At 41.9% G+C, this 22,073-nt stretch overlaps 3 protein-coding genes across 4 annotated transcripts in view; 2 read left to right on the top strand and 1 right to left on the bottom strand.

Annotated features, from left to right (window-relative positions):
• LOC121641689 (E3 SUMO-protein ligase ZBED1-like) overlaps positions 1-22,073 on the bottom strand; it is a 631,274-nt gene that overhangs the window by 595,131 nt on the left and 14,070 nt on the right. The gene's annotated exons all lie outside the window — the stretch shown is intronic.
• On the top strand, positions 2,618-8,685 carry si:ch211-225p5.8 (uncharacterized protein LOC555567 homolog). Of its 2 annotated transcripts, none has more exons than XM_041987982.1 (6): positions 2,618-3,162; positions 5,021-5,187; positions 5,269-5,503; positions 6,824-6,983; positions 7,123-7,176; positions 7,287-8,685. In XM_041987982.1, the coding sequence occupies exons 1-5, from the start codon at positions 3,105-3,107 to the stop codon at positions 7,166-7,168; spliced, it is 666 nt and encodes a 221-aa protein (XP_041843916.1). In that variant the 5' UTR covers positions 2,618-3,104; the 3' UTR covers positions 7,169-7,176; positions 7,287-8,685. The 2 variants fall into 2 exon arrangements, with proteins under 2 accessions (XP_041843916.1, XP_041843915.1); XM_041987981.1 differs by having other exon boundaries at positions 2,620-3,162; positions 7,284-8,685.
• Positions 13,610-14,714, top strand: LOC121641344. Its single transcript, XM_041987432.1, has 2 exons — positions 13,610-13,638; positions 13,719-14,714. The coding sequence occupies exons 1-2, from the start codon at positions 13,610-13,612 to the stop codon at positions 14,155-14,157; spliced, it is 468 nt and encodes a 155-aa protein (XP_041843366.1). The 3' UTR covers positions 14,158-14,714.

Here is a 22,073-nt window from a genome sequence, read left to right on the forward strand (position 1 = left end):
CATCCTCATCATCATCATCATCATCATCATCACCATCATCATCACCACCACCATCATCACCACCATCGTCACCATCATCATCATCACCATCATCACCATCATCATCACCATCATCATCACCATCACCATCATCGCCACCACCACATCGTCATCATCATCATTATCATCACCACCATCATCATCATCATCATCATCATCACCATCACCATCATCACCACCACCACATTGTCATCATCACCACCATCATCATCATCATCACCATCATCATCATCATCACCATCATCATCGCTGTCATCACCTTCATCATCATCCTCATCATCATCATCATCATCATCATCACCATCATCATCACCACCACCATCATCACCACCATCGTCACCATCATCATCATCACCATCATCACCATCATCATCACCATCATCATCACCATCACCATCATCGCCACCACCACATCGTCATCATCATCATTATCATCACCACCATCATCATCATCATCATCATCATCATCATCACCATCACCATCATCACCACCACCACATCGTCATCATCACCACCATCATCATCATCATCACCATCATCATCGCTGTCATCACCTTCATCATCATCATCATCATCATCACCATCATCATCATCATCATCATCATCATCAGCTGATAGAACCACATGAACCAGGATTACTGTGAATTACATGTCTACAATCCAGAGTTACATACACAGATGTCTCCTCAGAGTTTACTGAGCAGAAAAGAAGCTGCATGTTAACCTGGTCCAGACTTCCAGAGTCCACATCTCTGGACTCGGAGGAATCTGGGATGAACGGTCACACACTGGAAACCTGGACTGTGGTCAGACCAGTCCGTATTCCAGGTCTTGGTTGGAGGAAATGGCGCAAAGAGCAAAAGGAGCATCCAGACTGTTATCAGTCCAGAATGTGATGGTGTGGAGTCGGATCGGGGCTTTAAGGAGCTTCAGAAACAGCTGTTACATCATTTGTTTGATAAACATAATGGAAAGTGTGTCATACTGTATACATACAGTTTCTGAGACCTATTGCATCACTTAGGCCTGGTACACACATAACGATCTTATGAGATGTTTCATCTGGTCGAGACCTCACACGTGAAGATAAAAAAATAAAAAAGAATTATAATATAATCTGGTACTTGTCCTCTGCCCCCTGGTGGATGAATTTTGCACTACAACAATTCTGACATCACATGGCAAAATCAGATATATGCAAATTATTTTTGTTTGATTATTCTTTTTAAAAAATGTTTAGTTAAAAGCCCAAATAAACTTCAGATTAAAGAAAATAAAATTTACTGTCCACTATTTCTTGGGTTAGGTGTTACAGGGTTAAGCTGGCTGCCATGTTTCTTTTCATTCATTCAGAAAATAAAGGGTTAAGTTACACGCATCAGATTTCACATGAAAACCCTGATTTTGTATCCAGAAAAGCAAAAAACAAACAAACAAAACATGCAATGAAATAGTGTGACCTCTTTTCAGAGGATTTATGCTATAATTTAATTAATTAAAAACAATTTCTGGCACATCCTATAACAGGAAAGGATATAGAACAGGGGTCATTGTTAACTTTCTGATACACAAATAAATATATAAATAAATAAAGGAATGAAAAAACATATAAACACTCTGTTTGTAAATCATGAAGCAAACTGAGCTTAATTAGATCAGCTAAAAGTCAGCGTGAGTCATGTGAAAGAGAAGCATCTGGAAGGCTAACAACACGTCATCTCTGCTGAGGTGTCCTCGAGCAAAACACTGAACCCTCACCAACCTCAGGGACGCCCGTGACCTCTGACCTGCAGAGACGAGCTGCACAACACTAACCCTGCAAATAAAGGACGTAGCTATCAAACCTGTGCCTGAAATCAGGCTTCTTAGCGTTGTTATAGATAACAAATTAACTTGGAACAAACATGTTACAGCGAAAATGGGAGGAGTGACCAATTAGAAGAACAACAACATTTCTACCAACAAAAGCAACGAAGCGACATTAATCCTGATCCTGGTCTGTTATAACTGGTGCAGTGCATCAAATGAAATACTCAAGAAACTTCAAATACTTCAAAATCGAACATCACACGTAAAACTTAAACGTAATTAAAGGACAAATGTTAACACAATGCACAATCATTTAAATAGCTTATTGTTTAAAGACAAGCTATTATATTCTTTACTTACTTTTTATCAAGAGTATCTCTTTACAATCCTCAGTTTCAGTATAAATATGTGTTTACACCATCAGCTGAAAACAGCTTTACATTAGCTAAAGCTAAAAGTTTCATTGATGTAATGTATTTATGTGTATATGTAAACGTATTAGTCTGCATCTATGTGTGTATGTACATAAATATTTTATTGTATTTAAAAAGGGACCACATGAAAAAATAGCCATAGCTGTTGGCTGAAGCTAACGAAGATCCACGTGAAAGAGAAAAAAAGCACAAACTGTGTCCAGAAGCAACAATAAACCCTCATCCTGTTGGATTAAAGTGTCGACCGCTGACATGTCCGCGTGCAACACAAGAAGCATTTGATTAACAAAACATCATTTTGCATGTCAGACTTGTTTTTCCTTCCAGTGGAAGAAGAACATAAATACATATTAGCTGATATCATATACAGACATCACATCTAAACGTCTCAAATTTTTACAGATTTTACTCTTTCACAAGCCGTTCCTCTGACAGTTGATAAATCCGGATCTGTGGCTGGATGGTCACGTTGTTGTTGTGGATCACATCTCATCATCTCAGGTTTCTAGCCGCCTCTCAACACTCACAAAGTCCAACTCTCCTGGAATCACTTGCTCTAAATTTAGCTGCCCTAAAGTCAGGTCGTACTGCAGCAGACTTACAGTAAAGCTACTGCTAAGAAACTAGGAGGTGGAAGTTTTTAAGAAGTACTCTGAACTCTGAAGCTTTCGTGTTCTGACTGTGGAGATCAGAGATTTGTTTGTCATGAAGAAGATGGAATCCGTCATAAAGCGACAGGTGTTATGGAAGTAACGTGACCTCAGTCAGCAGGAATTTCTCTGTTTGGGGACGATCGGTATTTTCTTCAGCTGCTGCCAGAACATGCCTCCTGCACAAATCATGCACCGTTTCTCTTTTATAGTAGTTCTCAGCCTTCTTGGTAAGTCCGCGATGACCCTGAAATCAAGGTGTCCTAGATGTTTGAGACACTGTTGAAGCCTGAAATTACACCCATAAGTGAACTTTTCCTCCTTTATTTTTCTCCTGAATCATGAAATAACAACAAACTGAAAAAAGTGAGAGTTTGTGAACGTATACTTTAGCATGTAGCCCGTAGACGGATGAGGTTCAAAGCAGACCCTCTGCTCGCCAGCTGGGTGGAGGTCCAGGAGAATGATTTCCTCCAGCTGTCCTGGGAGCAGCTGGAGATGTTGTCCCATAACTCTCACATGCCTGCAGCAACTGCAGTATGATGTAACTTAATGAATCCTTCTAATGTGTCTCATGTTTCTGTTTTAAGTTAAAGGTGCTACACGAGTAAGGACGTTTCAGCAGTGTAAGCTGTATTTATGATAAGATATCTGGGAAATGCTGACTACGGTTCAGTAGCGTATTTGTTAACACACCTCAGAATTAGTGTGGGGCTCGGTTTGGTCCCATTCTGTCTCATATTTTTGCCGTCTGTTCTCTGAAAAAGAGTGTAGGTTAAGTCAAACTGGAATCCATGGTCGCCAGTTTTTAACAACGGAGGGATTTTGATCAATAACTGTTTCATAAAACGGGCTCACTGTGAACAATGACATGATAATGGTGTTCGTTTTCATTCTCTTTCTTTTTACCTCCAGTTAAGGACTGCTATGACTACTTATGTGGTACCATGGCGGACCCACTTAAAGACCCCTCACTGCTTAAATTCTTGAATAGTACTTGTAGATCTAAGGGTCTTATTTCTAGACTATATGTGCCCATTTTAGAAGAGATGAATGTCCCTTTACATGCGCATACCACCTGATTTTGATTGGGAAGCAGTTTGGGACTAAGAACCTGAACTTTATTCTCAGGGCGTACGTACCTGTGTTTTATTTTTGAGAAGTGGTAAAAAACTGTCCACTCTTTTACCCACTAATATTCCTTTGTCACCAGTGGTTCTGTCATTTTTTCTCATTTATTCTCTGTATCGCTAAGTATATTACAGGTCGCGAGTAAGCTGGAGCCTATCCCAGCATTAACAGGTGAGAGGCAGGTACCAGGCGATGGACTAGTGACTGTGGACAGGTCACTAGTCCATTGCAGAGTCAACACAGACAGAGACAAACATGTCTTTGGGAGGAGAACCCACACATACACGGGGAGAACAAGCAAACTCCACTCTCAAGGTTTGGACCTTCCCCCAGATTCCACCCAGTGACCTTCTTGCTGTGAGATGCAAAGTGCTCAACTACGACCCATCAGGAGCAATTGGGGGTTCGGTGTCTTGCTCAGGGACACCTCGACATGAGCTCTCTGGGCCAGGATCAAACCGGCAACCGGCGACAACCACTCTACCCACTGAGCCATGCCACCCCCCGATGTCCCGAATGTCCCAACTTAAATTATGCAAAGCACAAGAAAAGGTTTTCCTGGCTCGTCTAACTGCCACCAAGAAGATGGTTGCAATGAGGTGGAAACCCCACATTCCCTCTCAGACTGCCAGAGGCTGCCGTCTTTTATAGATGCAGCATCACTGGACTTGTCTACTGCACGTGTGCATAATGTTGAGGAAGAAACTCTGGAATCGAGCAGCAGTTTACCGTCAGCGATGTGTTGGTAAAACTACTGTGCAGATCTAACACTTAACTTTGGGTGTCCTGGGCATGTGTGTGTTTTGTGTATTTTATTTTAGTTTCATGGTGTTTGTTCTGTATGTGTTTTTGTTATTTACAAAAATGCAAATTAAATAAAAACTAAAAAGAAGACACCTGGGAAATGCTTGAACCTTGTATTTGCTTCCTCTTATTCAAGTATTTGTGTGATTGTAGTGTCTCAGGGCAATGCCGGCTGTGCGGAGGTGGACTCCCAGACTGAAGCCGTGGCCGGAGAGAGATTCATGTTGGGTTGCATCTCCTGTAAGACAAGAGAGGAGGTTTCTGCCCGAGCCACGGTGGACTGGTTCTTCAAGCCACTGGAAGAGGAGGAGTTCAGACATGTAAGTCCAAAGTCCTCAGAAACTGGAATAGGTTTATTTCTCCAGCTCACCCCAAAAATGATTTTGTTTCCCTTCTCTCAGATTTTCCACTATGACCACCCGACGGCTGAAACCCTCCATGAAGATTTCGTGGACCGCCTGCAGTGGCACGGGACACTGGACAGGGACATTCAGACCGGCACCATTTACATTTATAATGTCACCTTCAATGACACGGGGACATACCGCTGCACCTTCCACCGCACCCTGTTTCTGTCGCCGTCTGATCAGCTTGTCGTCGTGGAGAAGGAGGTGGAGCTCACTGTGGTCGCCGTAGGTGAGGAGGAACATCAACAGAAGTATTAAATCCTTCACTTATATACAATGAAAAATAAACATTTAACTGTAGTCAGAAAAACTCCTCTAAATATACATTTATATTACATTATATTTAGATAACTAGCAGATGCTTCCATCCAAAGCAACTTAGAACTAAAGCACAATTTACTGGAGTCACAAAATGGCTCCTCTGTTACGCTGATTTAATACTGCAGCGACTACACCCTTCACATCTCTGCAAGAGTTATATTCTTTTTCCTCAAAGGACAATCCTATGGAAATGAAACCGGGATAATAAGTCAGTGTGAAATCTGTGTTGATTTACAACATTCATGTATAAACAGCTGGCAACCTGAGTGCGTACACCCAGCACCTGAACATGTTTAAATCTGCACAGCCACCTGTTTTATTGATCATATTCCAGTTTTCCAGAGCTGTTCAATCCGGTCCTCTGGGTACGATTCTCTCATACTGACCACTGGATGTTTAACACGGCCTCATGAAGAAGCAGGAAGGGAGTCTGACAGTGATCAGATGCTGCATCCTGCATCATGATGGTCTGCAGAAGGAAGCCTCTTCTAAAACTGGGTCACAAGAAAACCTGTTGAAAGGTTGCTGAAGACCACCAGTCCAAGAGCATGAATGACCAGAACCATGTCCCGTGGCCTATAGAGACTCATTTTCACTTTGACTCACATGGAGTCCAGAATGTGTGGTGGCACTCTGGTGAGAAGCAACAAGATATTACTGCCTACAGTCCAGCTTGGTAGCGGTAGCATCATGGTCTGGGGCTGTATGAGTGCTCCCAGCATTGAGGAACTGGGCTTCATGGGAGGAAACATGAATTCCAACATGTTCCCAAAACACACCACCAAGATAGCAACTTCCTTGTTGAGGAAGCTGAAGATGAAGGTGATGGAGTGACCAACGATGTCTCCAGACCGGAGCTCAGTGAGCCCCTTGTGGTGCTTCTCAGGTGGTAGATGGAGGAGCACAGGGTTTCTAACATCCACCAGTTCTGTCCCGTGACCTAAAATGAATAAAAATTTATATTAAGATAAAAAATGAACATAAATGGAAGCTTTTCTGCTTTGGGCTTTTTAAACAAAAACAGAGCAAAATGTTCAAACTCTGTTATTTTTGTTCATATTTACTCAGATTTGTCAGTGAGGTTAATTATAAATACATGTCATGTATAGAAAAAGGAAGAAAAAACCAACATAAAAGTATTAAATGCTCTGATGTTTCTGGGGGTTTGTCCAGGGAAGAGTGGACATTCTTCTTCAGTAACGCCACATTGCTGCTTTCTGGTTTCCAGCCAATCGGGAGCTGACCTCTGTGATCGCAGAGATAATGATGTACGTGCTGATCGTGGTTCTGCAGCTGTGGCTCATCGTGGTTATGATCTACTGTTACAAGAAGATTTGGGACGAGCATGAAGCTCGGGAAGCACGGAAAGCTCTTAAGGCTCAGCAAGCGTAAGTCTTTTGGGTTGATTGGTTGAAATCCACCATTTTGAGCCTTTTTGTGGTCTAAAACACATTTTAGTCATGTTTTTATTCTCTGTCTTTGCTTTTCTCACATTTACATGAATTCTTATCCATTTATATTTTCCAGATTGCTGGAGACAAAGGACAGCTGTGATGGAGTGCAGCTGGAGTAACGTCAGATGTGAGTTTTATAAGACCTGGGCATCATCCAAGTGAAGAAAAGAGTTCACACTGATGCGTTTCTTTTTTTTATTGACATTTTTTTTATTATTCTCATTTTAAATCCAGCAGGTAAAATAATCTCAGGAGGAGTCAAGCTTCATGGCGGCAACATGACGGCTTGGGTTGATGTTGAAGCTGTCGCAGACCACTGTTTTACATAAAGGTGGATCAGAGTATGTTTGACCTGAAAGCTTTTAGATTAAGAATGTTTTTGCTTTTCGTGTTTGCATAGATAACTGTCTCTGTCTTGAGCGTAATTGTTGACATAATTGCTTGTGTACTACACTTCCACTAGAGGGCGTATTCAAGAACTCAGAGCAGACGGAGTTGCTGGATCTTTAGGGTGAAATCAAAATGATAAACATGGTGACATTAGAGGAGGTTAGGGTTTGGTTCATTTTTAGATTTTGAGCTCAAATCACAGCAGTGGTGTCGAAGATGATATGTGAGTTTGTCTGTTGATCTTACTGTGATCTTACTGCCCTCTACTGGCTACGTACATATTGCAACTTGTAAATGTGGAGAGTTGATTTCTAAGCATGTACAAACATCGCTTCAAACTCACACAAAACATGCAAAGCAGTCATGATCAACACGAATATGTTTAACAAAAGGCAAGAATGTTCTCGACCTTAGATTTCTCAGGAAAAAGGTTTGTTTGGTTGTAATTTACCATTTATTATCTATGAAGTATCAGACATTTTATTGGATGTTTTATTTAATGTTTTCTGTATAATATCTAAGTGTCTGAGACCATGACGAGTTTAGCGTATTGTGTAAAGGTTCTGATCATTTGGACGTTTCATCCACATGGAAATGGCACCATGGGAGCCCGACAACAGTCATTTTTGTGAACAAATCTGAAAATGCCATGTTTCCGTGATTACAACCCATACATATCCCTGAACTGATGACGCCATTGTGCCACCTCTTCCTGCAACAATGAAGGGTTACAGCATTGCTCGGAGTAGTAATCAGTCCACACAAGTGTCTCCGCCATCTTCTTCATAAGTTTGCTTACATTGCACAAGTTTACGCCGATGATCAGTTCCTCTTCTCTGTTTTTAGTGTATTCCAGTGGCAGCAGTATAGCGTCATGTGCAGGCCTGGCATACGAAATGATTCCATCTTTACGGAAAACCCTTTAAAACTAAACCACACAGCTCTACCGACATCATTGTTCTGTTGATCTACAGGCCATCTACGGTTCTCTAAGTCCTGAATCACTAAATCCTGGAAGGGAAACAGGAGTGAGAAAGTGTGTTGTGCCCTGAGCTCCATCGGCTGCTCTTCTTATAGAATCAGTTGAAATGTGTGCAGCAAATGGTTTCAGACAAACAGAGGCTCTGGTGGGTGTGTTATATAAACATATAGGATATAAGCCTTACCCTTTAAATTCTAAAAATGTTTGTATAGTTTTTTCCAACATTTTTAAGATAATTAGAAATAAAGAAGAGTTTTGTGTGTTCTTTTTGTATATTTTTAAAATGTACATAAATGTGATGTTTGTATTATTGTAGTCGTGTTACCTCAAGAGTTGTAAAAGAGGATGTGGTGAACATCACCAATATTCACTATACATCTGTAAGCGAAACGTGTGTTAACCCTTTAGGCATTGGACTTTTTAAAGTTATTAAGGCAAACTGTAAATGAGAAAAAATTCTGAATATGAACCAGATTTTAAAATGACAGTAAAATTCCTCAACTAACTTGTGGCATCACAACCATGACCGTGAATATTTCCAGTGCTATTTGGACCTTTGGTGCTCCCACAGATGTTACAGTGCTTCGTTTTTCATCCCTGCCTCAGAGCTCTCATCTCCCACATGTGCTGCTGCAGCTACGTTATAATTACAGACGGACGCGCCGTGATGAAGCATCACTTTCACCATTGATAAACGTCCAATCACCATCCTCAATAGGCAAATATTCTCCTACTTTATGTTACGTGTTTTCTCTGTAATTCACTCTATATCAGCGACAAGTGCTGCCTCATCGGCTCCATCTTTTAGATTTGATTTCCTCATAAACTTTGAATAGACCCCCTCCCTTCGCCTGTGACATTGAAGAATCACGTCTGCTATCTACTGGTGGAAAGTGGTGCAACTTTGGAGCCTAAAGGGTTAAAAAAATAAGATGAACGTTTATTAAATCATCCTGGTCCACTGCTCGTGCACCAGGTTCAGACAGTAACTCACAGAAACAAGTCTTTAACCTTAACTTTGACGTAGATCTGTTGTTGGAAACTTCCTTGTGTTTCCAGGATGCTGAATGTAATATTTGTGCAGAAATTTTTGGAAGTCGATGGTTTGGGAAGTATTTTCTTCAGGAAGTATTCAGACCCACTTTCTACACACTGTTTAGCTGGAAGATATTTGACTTTTGGTCAACATTACACAAAAAACAAAAACCCAAACATTATGAATTGCTGTGGAAGTTAGAGTACACGAAGCATGATCTCCTTAAGGATTGTTCCTGGTGGAGGATAAAATATCAGAGCCCTCAGAAAACAACATTTCTGCTACCACTAAAATAAAGTAAATCATCATGTTTCTCTTTGATTTATTTTTTACTGATTGGATAAAAATCAAAAACTGAAATAATTACAGAAATTACTTTCTTTTGAGCTCATCTGCTATGCAAAGAAATGATGATACGAGAAACTAACGTAAGCTACAGGAAAGAGTAAAACATTATTTCTGCACTACATAAAACAGGCATCTAAACAGCCTTCTGTCCATCGCCTGCATCCTAACCTGCATATTTCAGTTCATTTTCAGAAAGCTTGCAGATGTCCAAGCCTACCTAGACACAGTTAACAAAGCAGTACCCATGCAAACTGCAGGGTTGATGTTGCACAATATAGTTGATATGCAACCAGCGAAAAAAACAAAGAAGAAGAAGCTGTGATGTACTGGCCACATAAACCACCGCCGTCCACTGTGCAACCTACTTTTATGTCTTCCTAAGATTGTGCATTATTACGATCTCCTCCACTGTTGCTATGACTTCAGAAATGTTCCCTGAGCTCTACACTGCCCTCTAGTGGATGACATACATAACTACATAACAATCTGAATTCGACCTTATATGGACAACAGAAGCCAGTTTTAGACATATGGGTGCTTTGTCACAGTTAACATAATCCACAAAAAAAGTTTTGTTATAAAGATTATTTATGAAGATTCTGACAGTTTTTAAAGAGTTACATTAAATGTTGATGTTATCACAGTAGTATTGATCAATATCGATGCCAACGTTGGTAGTGATTCTACTTGGGATCCCCAGATTGGGCAAGGTTGCGATAAAGCAAAAAGCATACTTTAAGCATCGGATTTTCACAAATTAAACTTACTCTACAAAAGCTGAAGAACTCAAACAAAACCAAGACCACTGTCCCTATGTGGCAGTGGAAAGCTACAACAGATGATTCAAGGTTTGCAGGACCTGTTTAAAAGTCCTACATGTCCAGAGGTCACTGTTTAACCCTCAGTCTACACTGAGCAAAAAGCAATTAATCCATTTTATATATATATATATAGTTTTGTTTTGTTGCCATGGGAGCAGCTCCAGAGCTTAAATTACACTGGGGCTTTCGGGGGAGCCTTATTTTCACACGTGCACTGCGACTTTGCATGTAATGTGCACGTACATATATATGAGTGCACTTAACGCGGTCAAAAATATGGTTACTATTAAAAAGGGCTTCCCCTTAAAGTATCAGCTGAAAGTCTTTAGGGGAGCTCCTCTGCCTGTCGGGGGAGCCAAGCTCCCCTTAGCTCTCCCATAACTTGAACTCTGAGCAGCTCCATCTCATAGTCTGGGTTAACTTCTTATTTCATGCCAGGCACAGATGTAAGCACGGCTCAATTTGTACATTCATAGGTCCCCATTCACTTAAAGTTGAAAAATAATGTTGTATCCAAAATCCTTTAAAGTCATGAGAAGCTTTTTAATGGTAGAAATAAGACCTGAGGAGCAGAGGAGAGTTTGAAGGAAGTTAATAACTGAGAGCATGGGACTTTAAATACCAGTGTATTACAGGTTTCAAGTAACAAACAACAGAGGCTTAAAGGACATTTGGAGGTGATGGCGTTGTAACCTAATCTCATCTGTTCTGCAGACGTTTCAAATGGCCTCAGCTCTGAAAGCAGCTTTGTTCTGATGCTGCAGCTCTGTGCCACGGCAACACACGATTCTTCTTTAGGATTTTCTAATGCATGTCATAATGCATCCCACCACATTTTACTGTCAGGGGTTTACACAGCACCGTGGAACAGAGGCGAGCAAGTTTCAGGTGAAAACAAAATCCAGACCCTAAGAACAGAACAGTGGTTTAGTGTAGCGAGCTTTAACCTTGCCCTGTGACCTCCTGTTTCATTAAATGTGTTGATGCATTGAACATGTTGCGTGTCTTCTCTGTGAAGACATGAGCACGAAGGTCAGCATGCAGGGACTGAAGGAGGGGGCGGAGGGTGGATGTCTTCAGGTGTAGTCGGGAGGACCTGAGCTGCCAGCTGATCCTGCTGCAGATGATTCGTGTCTGCTAAAGCTGCCGACAGGAACTGGCTCCAGATCATCCACAGGTAGGTGGTGTTTTTATCAGAAAGATTAGATATGAAAAGAATTGCGTTCAGCATTGCATTGGTAAACATGACTGTCACACCTGATGAACTCACCGTTAGAAATCCTGGCAGCTAGTTCTGATACTTCCTTTTTAACCTTCTTTTATGCAACAAAAACCAGAAGATGCTGCTGGATTAGCCACAAGTATCTAGTAAAGGGTTTGATCTCAAGTCTGCTAAATCTCTGATTCCAGCTCAATTTTTTCTCAAAAAGGTCTTTGTTTTTTGGTTTTTCTTTAAGCTATTTTTAACATTTTGTCAGAAACTGATTGATCTATCATCTAGAAATCATGGAGTGACCCATCAAGGGTGCAGCCAGAGGAGCCATGGACCACCCCTACAATCTGACTGGTCCTCAACTATCGATAATCAAATTCTAACAAATATTCAGTGCTAACTGACCTTTGCCTGGATAAACCTCAGATGTCTGAGTGTAACTGAACGCAGCATGTAATATCTTGCTCTACCATGTTGTAGCTCATAATAATGATAACTTTATTAGCTAGAGCCTCTGATGAGCTAGCATACATGCAGCATCTGACCAGCTACTTATCTGGGTGAGAATATTTGTCTGTCCAAACTTTACATTTTCTGAAGAGGATGTAAAAGTCATAAAATCACCAGATGTGATGACTGAAGTTAAACAGCCAATAATGCTGAAGAAACTCTGATAAAACTGCTGATTTGGCTCAAACGGAGTTTTCTTGTTATCAGTGAAGTAGACGTGTTTGTGCAGCAGTGATTAAAGACATACAAACAGTCCCTCCAGGAATTTCCAAAGCTACTGACGGTCATTGAGCAACTTTAAATCACTGCAACTCTAATGCAACTTTAACAAAGCACAGCCCTCCTCTGCATTACCAGGTACGCATACATCATCAGCTTGGCTTCTGTTTCTGATTGCGAGTGTAAAGACATAGATGCATCTTCTAAACCCAAAGAGGAAGAGACCTGAGAAGCATTTACCATTTAAAACCACCACTAAGGATCCTGTACAACACTTTCCTAGAGTTCTGCATGAAAGTGGAGAGAAACAGCCTGTCACAAAGACACATGATTTGTTCCAATTTCTTTATAAAAGCAGCAAAGATAAGACAGAAAATAGGACTTTAGCAGCTACAAGGTGATTCCCAAAGAGCTCTAAGAACCACAAACAAAACCTCCAACACAGAAATATTTAATCACCTCTATTAAAAGAAGAACAGGTGAATTTAAGGATTTGGTTGATCTTAAACAATCCGAGTTCTGTAGAAAGCAAGAAAACAGTTACTACTCTTCAAGATTCAGTTTGTTTCAGTTTGACCAAAACCTCATTCACTCGGGAGGAGACGACACGTTTGACAAATTGGCAGAAAATAGCAGAGTTACAGTAAAAGGAGAATTGTGAATTCACTGAACTGACTTCTGTTTCTGATCTTAAGTGTAAAAACATAGATGCATCTTCTAAACCCAAAGAAGAAGAGACCTGAGAAGCATTTACCATTTAAAACCACCACTAAGGATCCTGTACAACACTTTCCTAGAGTTCTGCATGAAAGTGGAGGAAACTGTTTGGTACCACGTGCAACAATGTGGTGGAAGACAAACAAAAGTCGTCATTTATCCACTGCTACACACTGCCAGAGAATGTCTGTAAAGAGAGAACAGACGAGACACATCACCATGATGGAGTTCAGAGCAGCAGACCTGCTGCAGATGGAAGAATATGAATAGTTTTTATTCTTTGTGCTGAAAAATTTAAAACTTTTCAGGATTTTAAGAGACAATATGACCCAGCATTTAGTATCTTCACTAAGGTAAAAGTTATTTTTCTCTCTTGTGTAAGATCTCAATCTAACCAGACTGATTAAATCTTTTTGGGGGGTTGGTGTTGCAGTTTTCTGAGAGTCCAGCAGATGGCAGCCATGATCCTCAACAGCACCGAGCTGCAGTCCCTCCTCTTCTCCTTCCTGCAGAAATGCCTCAACAGCTCCAGCCTCCTGTCTCCTCAAAACGACACAACCCAGCAGGCCGTGCAGCACGTAGCCGGGGCTGGAGCCAGGACCCAGTCTCAGGGGATCATGTACATCCTCCTGGTGGTGGGGATGTTCAGCTTCTTCACGTTCGGCATCATGCTCAGCTACATCCGGTCCAAGAAGCTGGAGAGCTCTCAAGATCCGTACCACCAGTACATCGCCCACGACTGGACCACGGTGGCGACGCCATCCAGGGTGGTTGCTGAGGCCCTGCACAGGGAGGCTGCAGGTATTGGGACCGGCAGCAAGGGGCCCGTCATCATCTGCAACCCTGCAGTGCTGCAGGAGCTGCCAGATTAAACTAGAGATGGGATTTATGGCTCTTTGAAGGGAGCCAGATCTTGAGGAGCTGTTCCTTTCAGAGAGCCATTCAAAAGACTGGCTCATTCTCATTGTTCAGAAATGAACACTGCTTTATTCACCTTGTGCATTCCTATCGTGCACTCTCACTGCGGGTCCCTTTAAGATTCTGTGTTCACAGTTTCATCCAATGCCTGTGCATAGGTTCATGAGGGGGCCTGCAGGGGTTGCACATGAACAGCGGATGGATTCACTGATCATCCAATCACAAGCCTGCATTCCCGTCACAGTGAATCAGCCTGCAGACCTAAGGGCTCCTCTGATGCTGTTCGTTCAGTATTATGAACAGTTTTTGTTCCATAATAATGCCTCAAGCTATTAATAAGTTTCCTTGTGTGCCTTCATGCGTCCAATGAACGTAAGTTTCACGATTTAATGTGAACATGTTGCTCTGAGGTCGGACTGTATATAGTTAGCTGCAGGCTAATGATTAGCATCCCTTACTTGTGTATGGCATTCCACTCGGTTGTTAGCTAGCTGCGAGAGCTACACTTACAAAATTTCACAATATATAAGAATGACAAACAATCAAAATATGTACCTATATGAAATCTACTATACAAAATTAAATAGTTATAGGAAAATATAGATAAAAAGGATAAACCTGAGCAGTCAGTACAAACTCTAGTAAATGTTTTGGATAGAACTCACAGTGTTTGTTTCCAAACAAAACTCTCTGTCCATTGATGCTTCACATGAATGGAGCGTGCTGGACATCAGACTTCTATGATGTCACACATGTTATTTATTTTATTTTCATTTTACTCAACTGTACTACTTCTTATTTACTTATTTATTCATTTATTTATTCATTCAGTCATTTTTAGCTGGAAGGAGGGGGATTGGGCTGGCGTGTGTGTGTATACGTGTGTGTGTGTGTGTGTGTGTGTGTGTGTGTGTGTGTGTGTGTGTGTGTGTGTGTGTGTGTGTGTGTGTGTGTGTGTGTGTGTGTGACTGTGTGAAAGATTTCATTGAGTGCTTTTATTCTTATGTTTTTAATCATGTAAAGAACTTTGTGTTGCCGATGGCATGAAAAGCACTAAATAAATAAAGTTTGATTTGATTCGATTTCATGAAGGCAGTGTAAAAAGATTGTATATGTAAAGAATGGCTCACAAATGAATGGCTCACAGGTGTGAATCGGTTCCCATTGTTCATTTAAAAGAGTCGTTCAAAAGAATTGATTCGTTCATGAACGTCACATCTCTAGATTAAACTAAAACATGAGGAGGAAACAGTCTCCACACAAACTTTTTAACTTCATTGCAGCTTTTAATGCCACATTAAAGAAAAAAGTTTCCTCTTTGAGTTTAACTCAACACCCTGCATCATGTCTGTGACTTTAATCCAGCAAATAGGATTCATATGAAATATAGTAAAGGCTTTTTAATGAACTCTGGGCTCATTCAGTTTCAGAAACCACTTTTTAAGCAGTTCATTTTTTTTTTTTTAACTTGTCCTGTCCAGCATCATAGCAAGCAAAATGATAATCTGGTTGCTGTATCGTGCTGAACAAATTTGCTCTGCCAAGGGGAGGCCTATGGGTAAGGCTCCTCTTGATAATGTGATTAATTTATTAATTTATTTACTTTGAATCACGGAATCTATGTAATCTTGCTGGACCTGACCCGGAGGAGACAGAAAAACATGGAAAATAGCGAAAAGAGCAAAAGGGAAAGAAGAAAGGAGACAAAAAGATCACAGACAGAAGGAAATGACCCTTCAATCCACACCATCACCAGACAACAAACTGTTACACCTGTACATGAACACGCCAGAAAATTTCCTACAACTTTTACAAAAGCAGAAACACACACACAGAAAAATCAGGGTTGCCAGTCATTAAGAGTTTTTAAATAATAACCAAATCAAAAAGACATAACAGCGACCAGATACTAACTCACAGGAAAAATACAAAAAAAAAAAAATAAATAAATAAATAATAATTATCGCTTAGTATTAAAACCCACTAGACAACTCAGTGACTGTGTCAGCATGCAGAGCATGAGAAACAAGGAGTGATCAGTGATGAAGAGTGGTGAGTGAGATCATGCAAATGCAACCACGTCCCCACGGAGGCCAGAGGCAGACCAGGGCCTGGGGCGGGCCCTCAGCAGCAGACCTGGAGCACCAACCCAAGCCACCCCACCACAAAGACGACTCCAGCCCCACCCGAAGGGAGGCAGAGGAGAGCCCCAGCAATACCCCTCCACGGTCCCGGGGCACAGGCCCCAGTGGACCAAGATCAGCAGCCACCGGCCCCTCCAGGGACCAGCCACCCAGGGCAGCCCAAGCGAAGGGCCCAGGGTCCCAGGAGCCCAGAGGCAGCCGCCCCACCCCCCAAAGGCAGAGGGCCAGCAACATGCCTAGGAGGACCAGGCCCCCCCAGACAGCCACCCGGCGTAGGCCATCACACACCCCGATGTTCCAGCCGCACACCCCGGGAACCAGGGTGCTATCAGCCCCCTCCCCCCACTCCCCATCTACTTCAATCTGCACCCCATATAACCCCACACTCACACCCACCCCCGCGCCGCACACCAACAATCACTCACCACCACACAGTCACGCCACACACAACCTACCCACCATGCCCCGTGGGGGACACCCCAGGCGGACCAGTGGACAGCGAGCCCCAAGCACCCCCCCTTGACCCAACCCCCACAAAGCCAGCAGCCCACCAGCGCAGCCACCCCGGGACCCGGCCCAGGTGTTGTTTGTGTGTTGTGTTTCTTGTGTTTTGGTGTCTCGGTGCAATTAAAACTGAGAGGCGAGTCGCCACGGGGTGCATCCAAGGAGACCACTGAATGGTCTCCTCCGTTCCACCCTGCATGGCTCCACGCCTCCCAACTCCCTACATGTGTGTGTGTGAGACAGAGAGAGCGGGAAGTAAGAGGGGTCCGGGGATGTAAGCAAACTTCCCTCTGGATGATGAGCCTTTGGTGGCATTAGGCACCCCTGCTCCCCAGGAGGCCCCCCCAGGGCAAGACAGGCCAGGAGAGGCCTCCCCCCACGACCGGGCCATCCAGGGACCGCAGCCAGTGAGCCGTCACCCACCCCAGAAAATACCCACCCTCCCACACCTCTAACGGGGAATGAGAGGATGGGGACAGCGGCAGACCCACGGCCCACCACCCCCAGGCCCGCCCAGGTCCGCCCCCCCCCACAAGTGCACTTAACCCCGCCCCAAACACACACAGAAACACATGCACACACCTATTTCCTTGTACACTCCCGCTCATCCTAACTCGTATATGCCCTCTCAGCCCCACCCAAAAAATATAAACACTCACATAGCATCCAACCCTCCCACTCTCACTCCCCAGACACACCCCCACTCATCCTAACACATGCATACGCAGGCACACAAACATACCCCCCCATCCACACACACATCATCCAAAGTATAGACACACACACAACATACAAGCATCCCTGTCTCACACCCCAGCACCTCCCCCTGTAATCCCCTGAATCCCACTCAGCCCTCCTTCAAACCCCCACACCCCCCCTACCCCCTGGCCATACCCTGGGTCCCAGGGTGTCAGCCAGACACCAGGGCATGCACCAACCCACACCATGGCAGCACATCCGGGCAGGCCCAGACCCCTGGCACATACGGAGCCCACCACCCCTGAGGGAGGAGGACCACCCCCGGGCACCAGAGCCCAGAACCCCCGCCCAGCCCACCCCGGAATAGCCCGGCCCAGGACCGACGCCCACCAACCCAGGCACCACCAGTGGCCTCACCCCCCGCCACGAGGCGACTCCAACCGCTGGCCCCCACAGCCCCTGACGGGGCCAGATCCAGAGCCACCCCCACCGCAGAGCAGGCCGGTCCCGCACCACAGGCAACCACAAAGAACCCGCAACCACCAGTCACTCCTGGCCATTTCTCAAACCCCCATAGCAAAGAGGTCACAGTCCTCCACCTACACTAAGTGATGGAACTAAGCACAGGGGAACAGAAGGAATGAGATTCAGCCAAATAGTTCTTTGAGGAGGCAGACATTGTCTCACTACTGATGTGGTCAACTAAGAGATTCCTACAACTGCTGAAAACACACATTATAATTTGTTTTTTCTAGTTCACAAGGATAGTTTTCTTTGCAATGCATAATGCTGTGCGTATCATGTGTGCAGAGTTAATTGCCATATTAATGTCACCCAAGTCACCTAGTAGACATAGTGCTGGGATTGTAGGAATATTACATTTAAACCATGTTGACATGTCCACACATACCTGAAGCCAGAACCTGCGGACAGGTATGCAGGACCACAAGGCATGGAGATAGTTGTCTGGTGTGTTTTCATTGCAGTGTGTGCAGATGTTTGATTGTGACAGACCCATCCTGAACATCCTTTGTCCTGTTTAATGAGTTCTATGCAGAATTTTGAATTGTATTAGTTGCATATTTGAATTTTTAGTCATTTTAAAGGTGTTTAAACATATTTGCGACCATTTATCTTTATTAAAGTTACTGGATAAGTCACCCTCCCATTTTGAAGTTGGAAGACAGATTGAGTCTTCTAGTTTGGATAAAAGTCTATATGTTTTTGATAATAGCTTTGGGGCATTGAGATTCATGAATTCTGCCACCCTAATAGGTAGCTGTAAGTTTAATTGATTAATGGTATATTTTTTTACATATAATAGATTTAAGCTGGTGATATTCTAAAAATGTTTTGCCACTGATTCCATATTGTGAAGTGAGAATATTAAATGATCAGAAGTTTCCATTTTCTATTATATGTTCTAACTGTTTTATTCCTTTATTTTTCCATTGAGTAAAATTGATAAGCTTTTTGTTTTGCAGGATGTCAGGGTTGTTCCACAGGGGTGTAAACTTACATGGAAAAAGTGAGGATTTGGTTATTTTTAGAAAATCCCACCAAGCCACTAAGGAGGAACTGATATTGATGCTTTTAAAACACTTATGTGTTTTGATGGCAGGTCAGAGATAAACACATCCTCACACAATGCTTGCTCTACATCTAACCATGTTTCATCCAGACTGCTAGGTTTAAGCCATTTGGAGATATACTGCAGCTTGTTAGCTAAGAAAACATGATTAAAGTCGGGTAGCTCCAATCCGCCTCTATCTTTAGTCTGTTGTAAAGTTTTTAGACTGATACGTGATGGCTTATTTTTCCATAAAAATTTAGATATATGTGAGTCCAGTGACTTAAACCAACTGGAGGATGGTTTAGTGGGTATCATTGAAAACAGGTAGTTTACTTTAGATAGAACCATCATTTTAACTGTGGCAACCCTCCCCATGAGTGATATGGGTAAGTGCCTCCACCGTGAGAGATCATCCTCTATTGCTTTAAGTAGCTGGACATAATTTAGCTTTGTTAGTTCTGATAACCTGGGGGAAATGTTTATGCCCAGATATCTAATGTTTCCAGACTGTATTGTAGTATTGGTTATGTTTTGTAGGTCACAGTTGATGGGCATAATAATAGTCTTAGACCAGTTAATAGAGTAGTCAGATATTGATGAGAATGTGTTAATAAGTGTGCTTGTCTGGGGGAGAGATGTCAGTGAGTTTTGGGGAAAAAGTAATACGTCATCAGCATAAAGACTTATCTTGTGTTCTATATTTTTAGCATGGATTCCTTTAATCTCTTTATTTTGTCTTATGGCAGCAGCTAGGGGTACAATAAAAATAGCAAAGAGTGATGGAGAAAGCGAGCAGCCCTGTCTGGTGCCTCTCTGCAAACAGAAGCTTGGAGAAGTTTGATCATTGGTCTTCACACATGCATTTGGGTTGTTATATAATATTTTTATCCAATCTATAAAAGATGACCCAAACCCAAATTTGTTTAACGTTGTGAAGTTTTAAAATATTATTTGTTGGCTTTAAAAGATTTGTTCACCACCTGTAAATCAATCATCAGAAGGAAGAGTGTTCAAAAATCCACATTTTTATAAGAAGGCAAAAACACCAGAGTTTGAGTAGAATTGACAATTCTTTGTTAAGCCAGTAATAAGAAAACAATACATATCTTCTCGAGAAGGAGGCCCGTTAGCCTTAGCATCTGGTCCACTAATACACAGAAGTGTCGGGAACCTTTGGTTCAGCCAAAAGACCCGCCTACCTAAATTGTCCTCCTCATTTATAGTGATACAAAACATTGTGGCTATGAGCGTGCATGTGGTGCACATTTATGTGAATGTGTATTTTGCAAGGTGGTCCCTCCTTCTTCAGTCACTTTTCTTCCCAGGCTGTTTTCTTCTTTCCCACAGTCAGTTGGGTGAGATCTGCAAAACAAGTTTTATCCTCCCTATTTCTGCTTATTTGTTATCTTCTCAGTAGCTTTCTCTTGCTGGGCACCAGAACAATTTTCAAGGTCCCTTGCCACCCTCCCAGCACTGAACCCAGTAACCCTGTCTCCTGTTTATGTGAATGCACTATCTGTAACCTGCAAAGCAATGATAACAATTAAGCTGTAGTTCTATTAATTAAAAGCAGAGCCTAATGCATGTTACTAAAATCTAAGGATAAAATGTAAATGAATAAATGAACAAGAATGCTTAAATGAGTAAATGAATAATAAATGAGTAAATGAATCAAAATGCTTATAAAATATCTGCAACAGTTGCTAATAAAAATTTCCAGTTTACTCGGTCAAATGCTTTTTCTGCATCTAAAGAAATGACTGTGGATTCCAGGTTATGTAGAGTAGAATAATCTATGATGTTAATTAATCTACGCATGTTAGTAGAGGAATATCTACCTTTAATAAAGCCTGTTTGGTCAGGATGTATTATTAGAGGGGTTATTTTTTCTATTCTTCTGGCCAAAGCTTTGCTAATTATTTTGAGATCTACTTTTATTAATGAAATTGGACGGTAACTGGATCGAAGTGTCGGGTCGTTACCTGGTTTTAATAGTAGAGTAATATTGGTTAGGTTCATATTTGAAGGTATTTTTTGTTTTTCCTTTATTTCTAATATCATATTGTAGAAAGTGGGTGCCAGCATTGTCCAGAAATCTTTGTAGAATTCTGCTGGGTAACCATCTGGACCTGGAGCTTTTTTTTAAAGCAGTTCATTAGCTTAATACCAACTCTGTTGGTTCAGATACAAAGTTCAGAACCTGTGACAATGAGAACAAGATGGAAACCACCAAAGAGCTTAAACCTCCCTTTTGTGGTGAAGTGTTGCCCTGATTCCTATGTTCATAATATAATTAAAATACCATGACAGAAGTCCTGATCCAGTTCTCATTTCTTCATATTTGACTTTGTTTTAAATCTTTTAACCTCTTAAACCCTAGGGTTTTTGGAGGTGTAATTCACCTGAACAGACCTACTCAAAATAAATCAACAATAACTCTGTAATTTTCAGGTCAGTATACATAACCTTGGTCTCAATGGATAGGTAAGACCCCATGGAATATAAATTCAGCATCAGAAACATTGTGAATGTTCATATGCCTGTGCAAATTGTGATAAACCATAGGTAAAAATAAAAAAATGATCTCAATGTTTGTCACATAATAAAATAATTTTAACTTTTTAATTTTTTATCTAAGTTTTATTGCATTTTACTGTGTTTACATTTTTTTCTTTATGCATTGTTATAGATGTTGATATATATGTGGATAACTCTCTTTTATATATTGAAAAACAATAACTTCAAGTAAAAACTGCTTTCTCCACTCAGGACAGAGAGAGCGTGAGACAACACACTCCTGCTGTGTTCCAAAACAGATTTTTCAGAGTCATGCTTGTGTGTTCAGGCTTCCAAAAACAGCTTTTCAAAGTCTTTGTCAGGCCCTGGTCTGCTGCTGCAATACACTGTACAATGGAACTTATCAGGCTCGTCTGTACAGTTGGAGAACAAA

The sequence above is a fragment of the Melanotaenia boesemani genome, chromosome 6, assembly GCF_017639745.1.
Source record: "Melanotaenia boesemani isolate fMelBoe1 chromosome 6, fMelBoe1.pri, whole genome shotgun sequence".
NCBI classification, from domain to species: Eukaryota; Metazoa; Chordata; class Actinopteri; order Atheriniformes; family Melanotaeniidae; genus Melanotaenia; species Melanotaenia boesemani.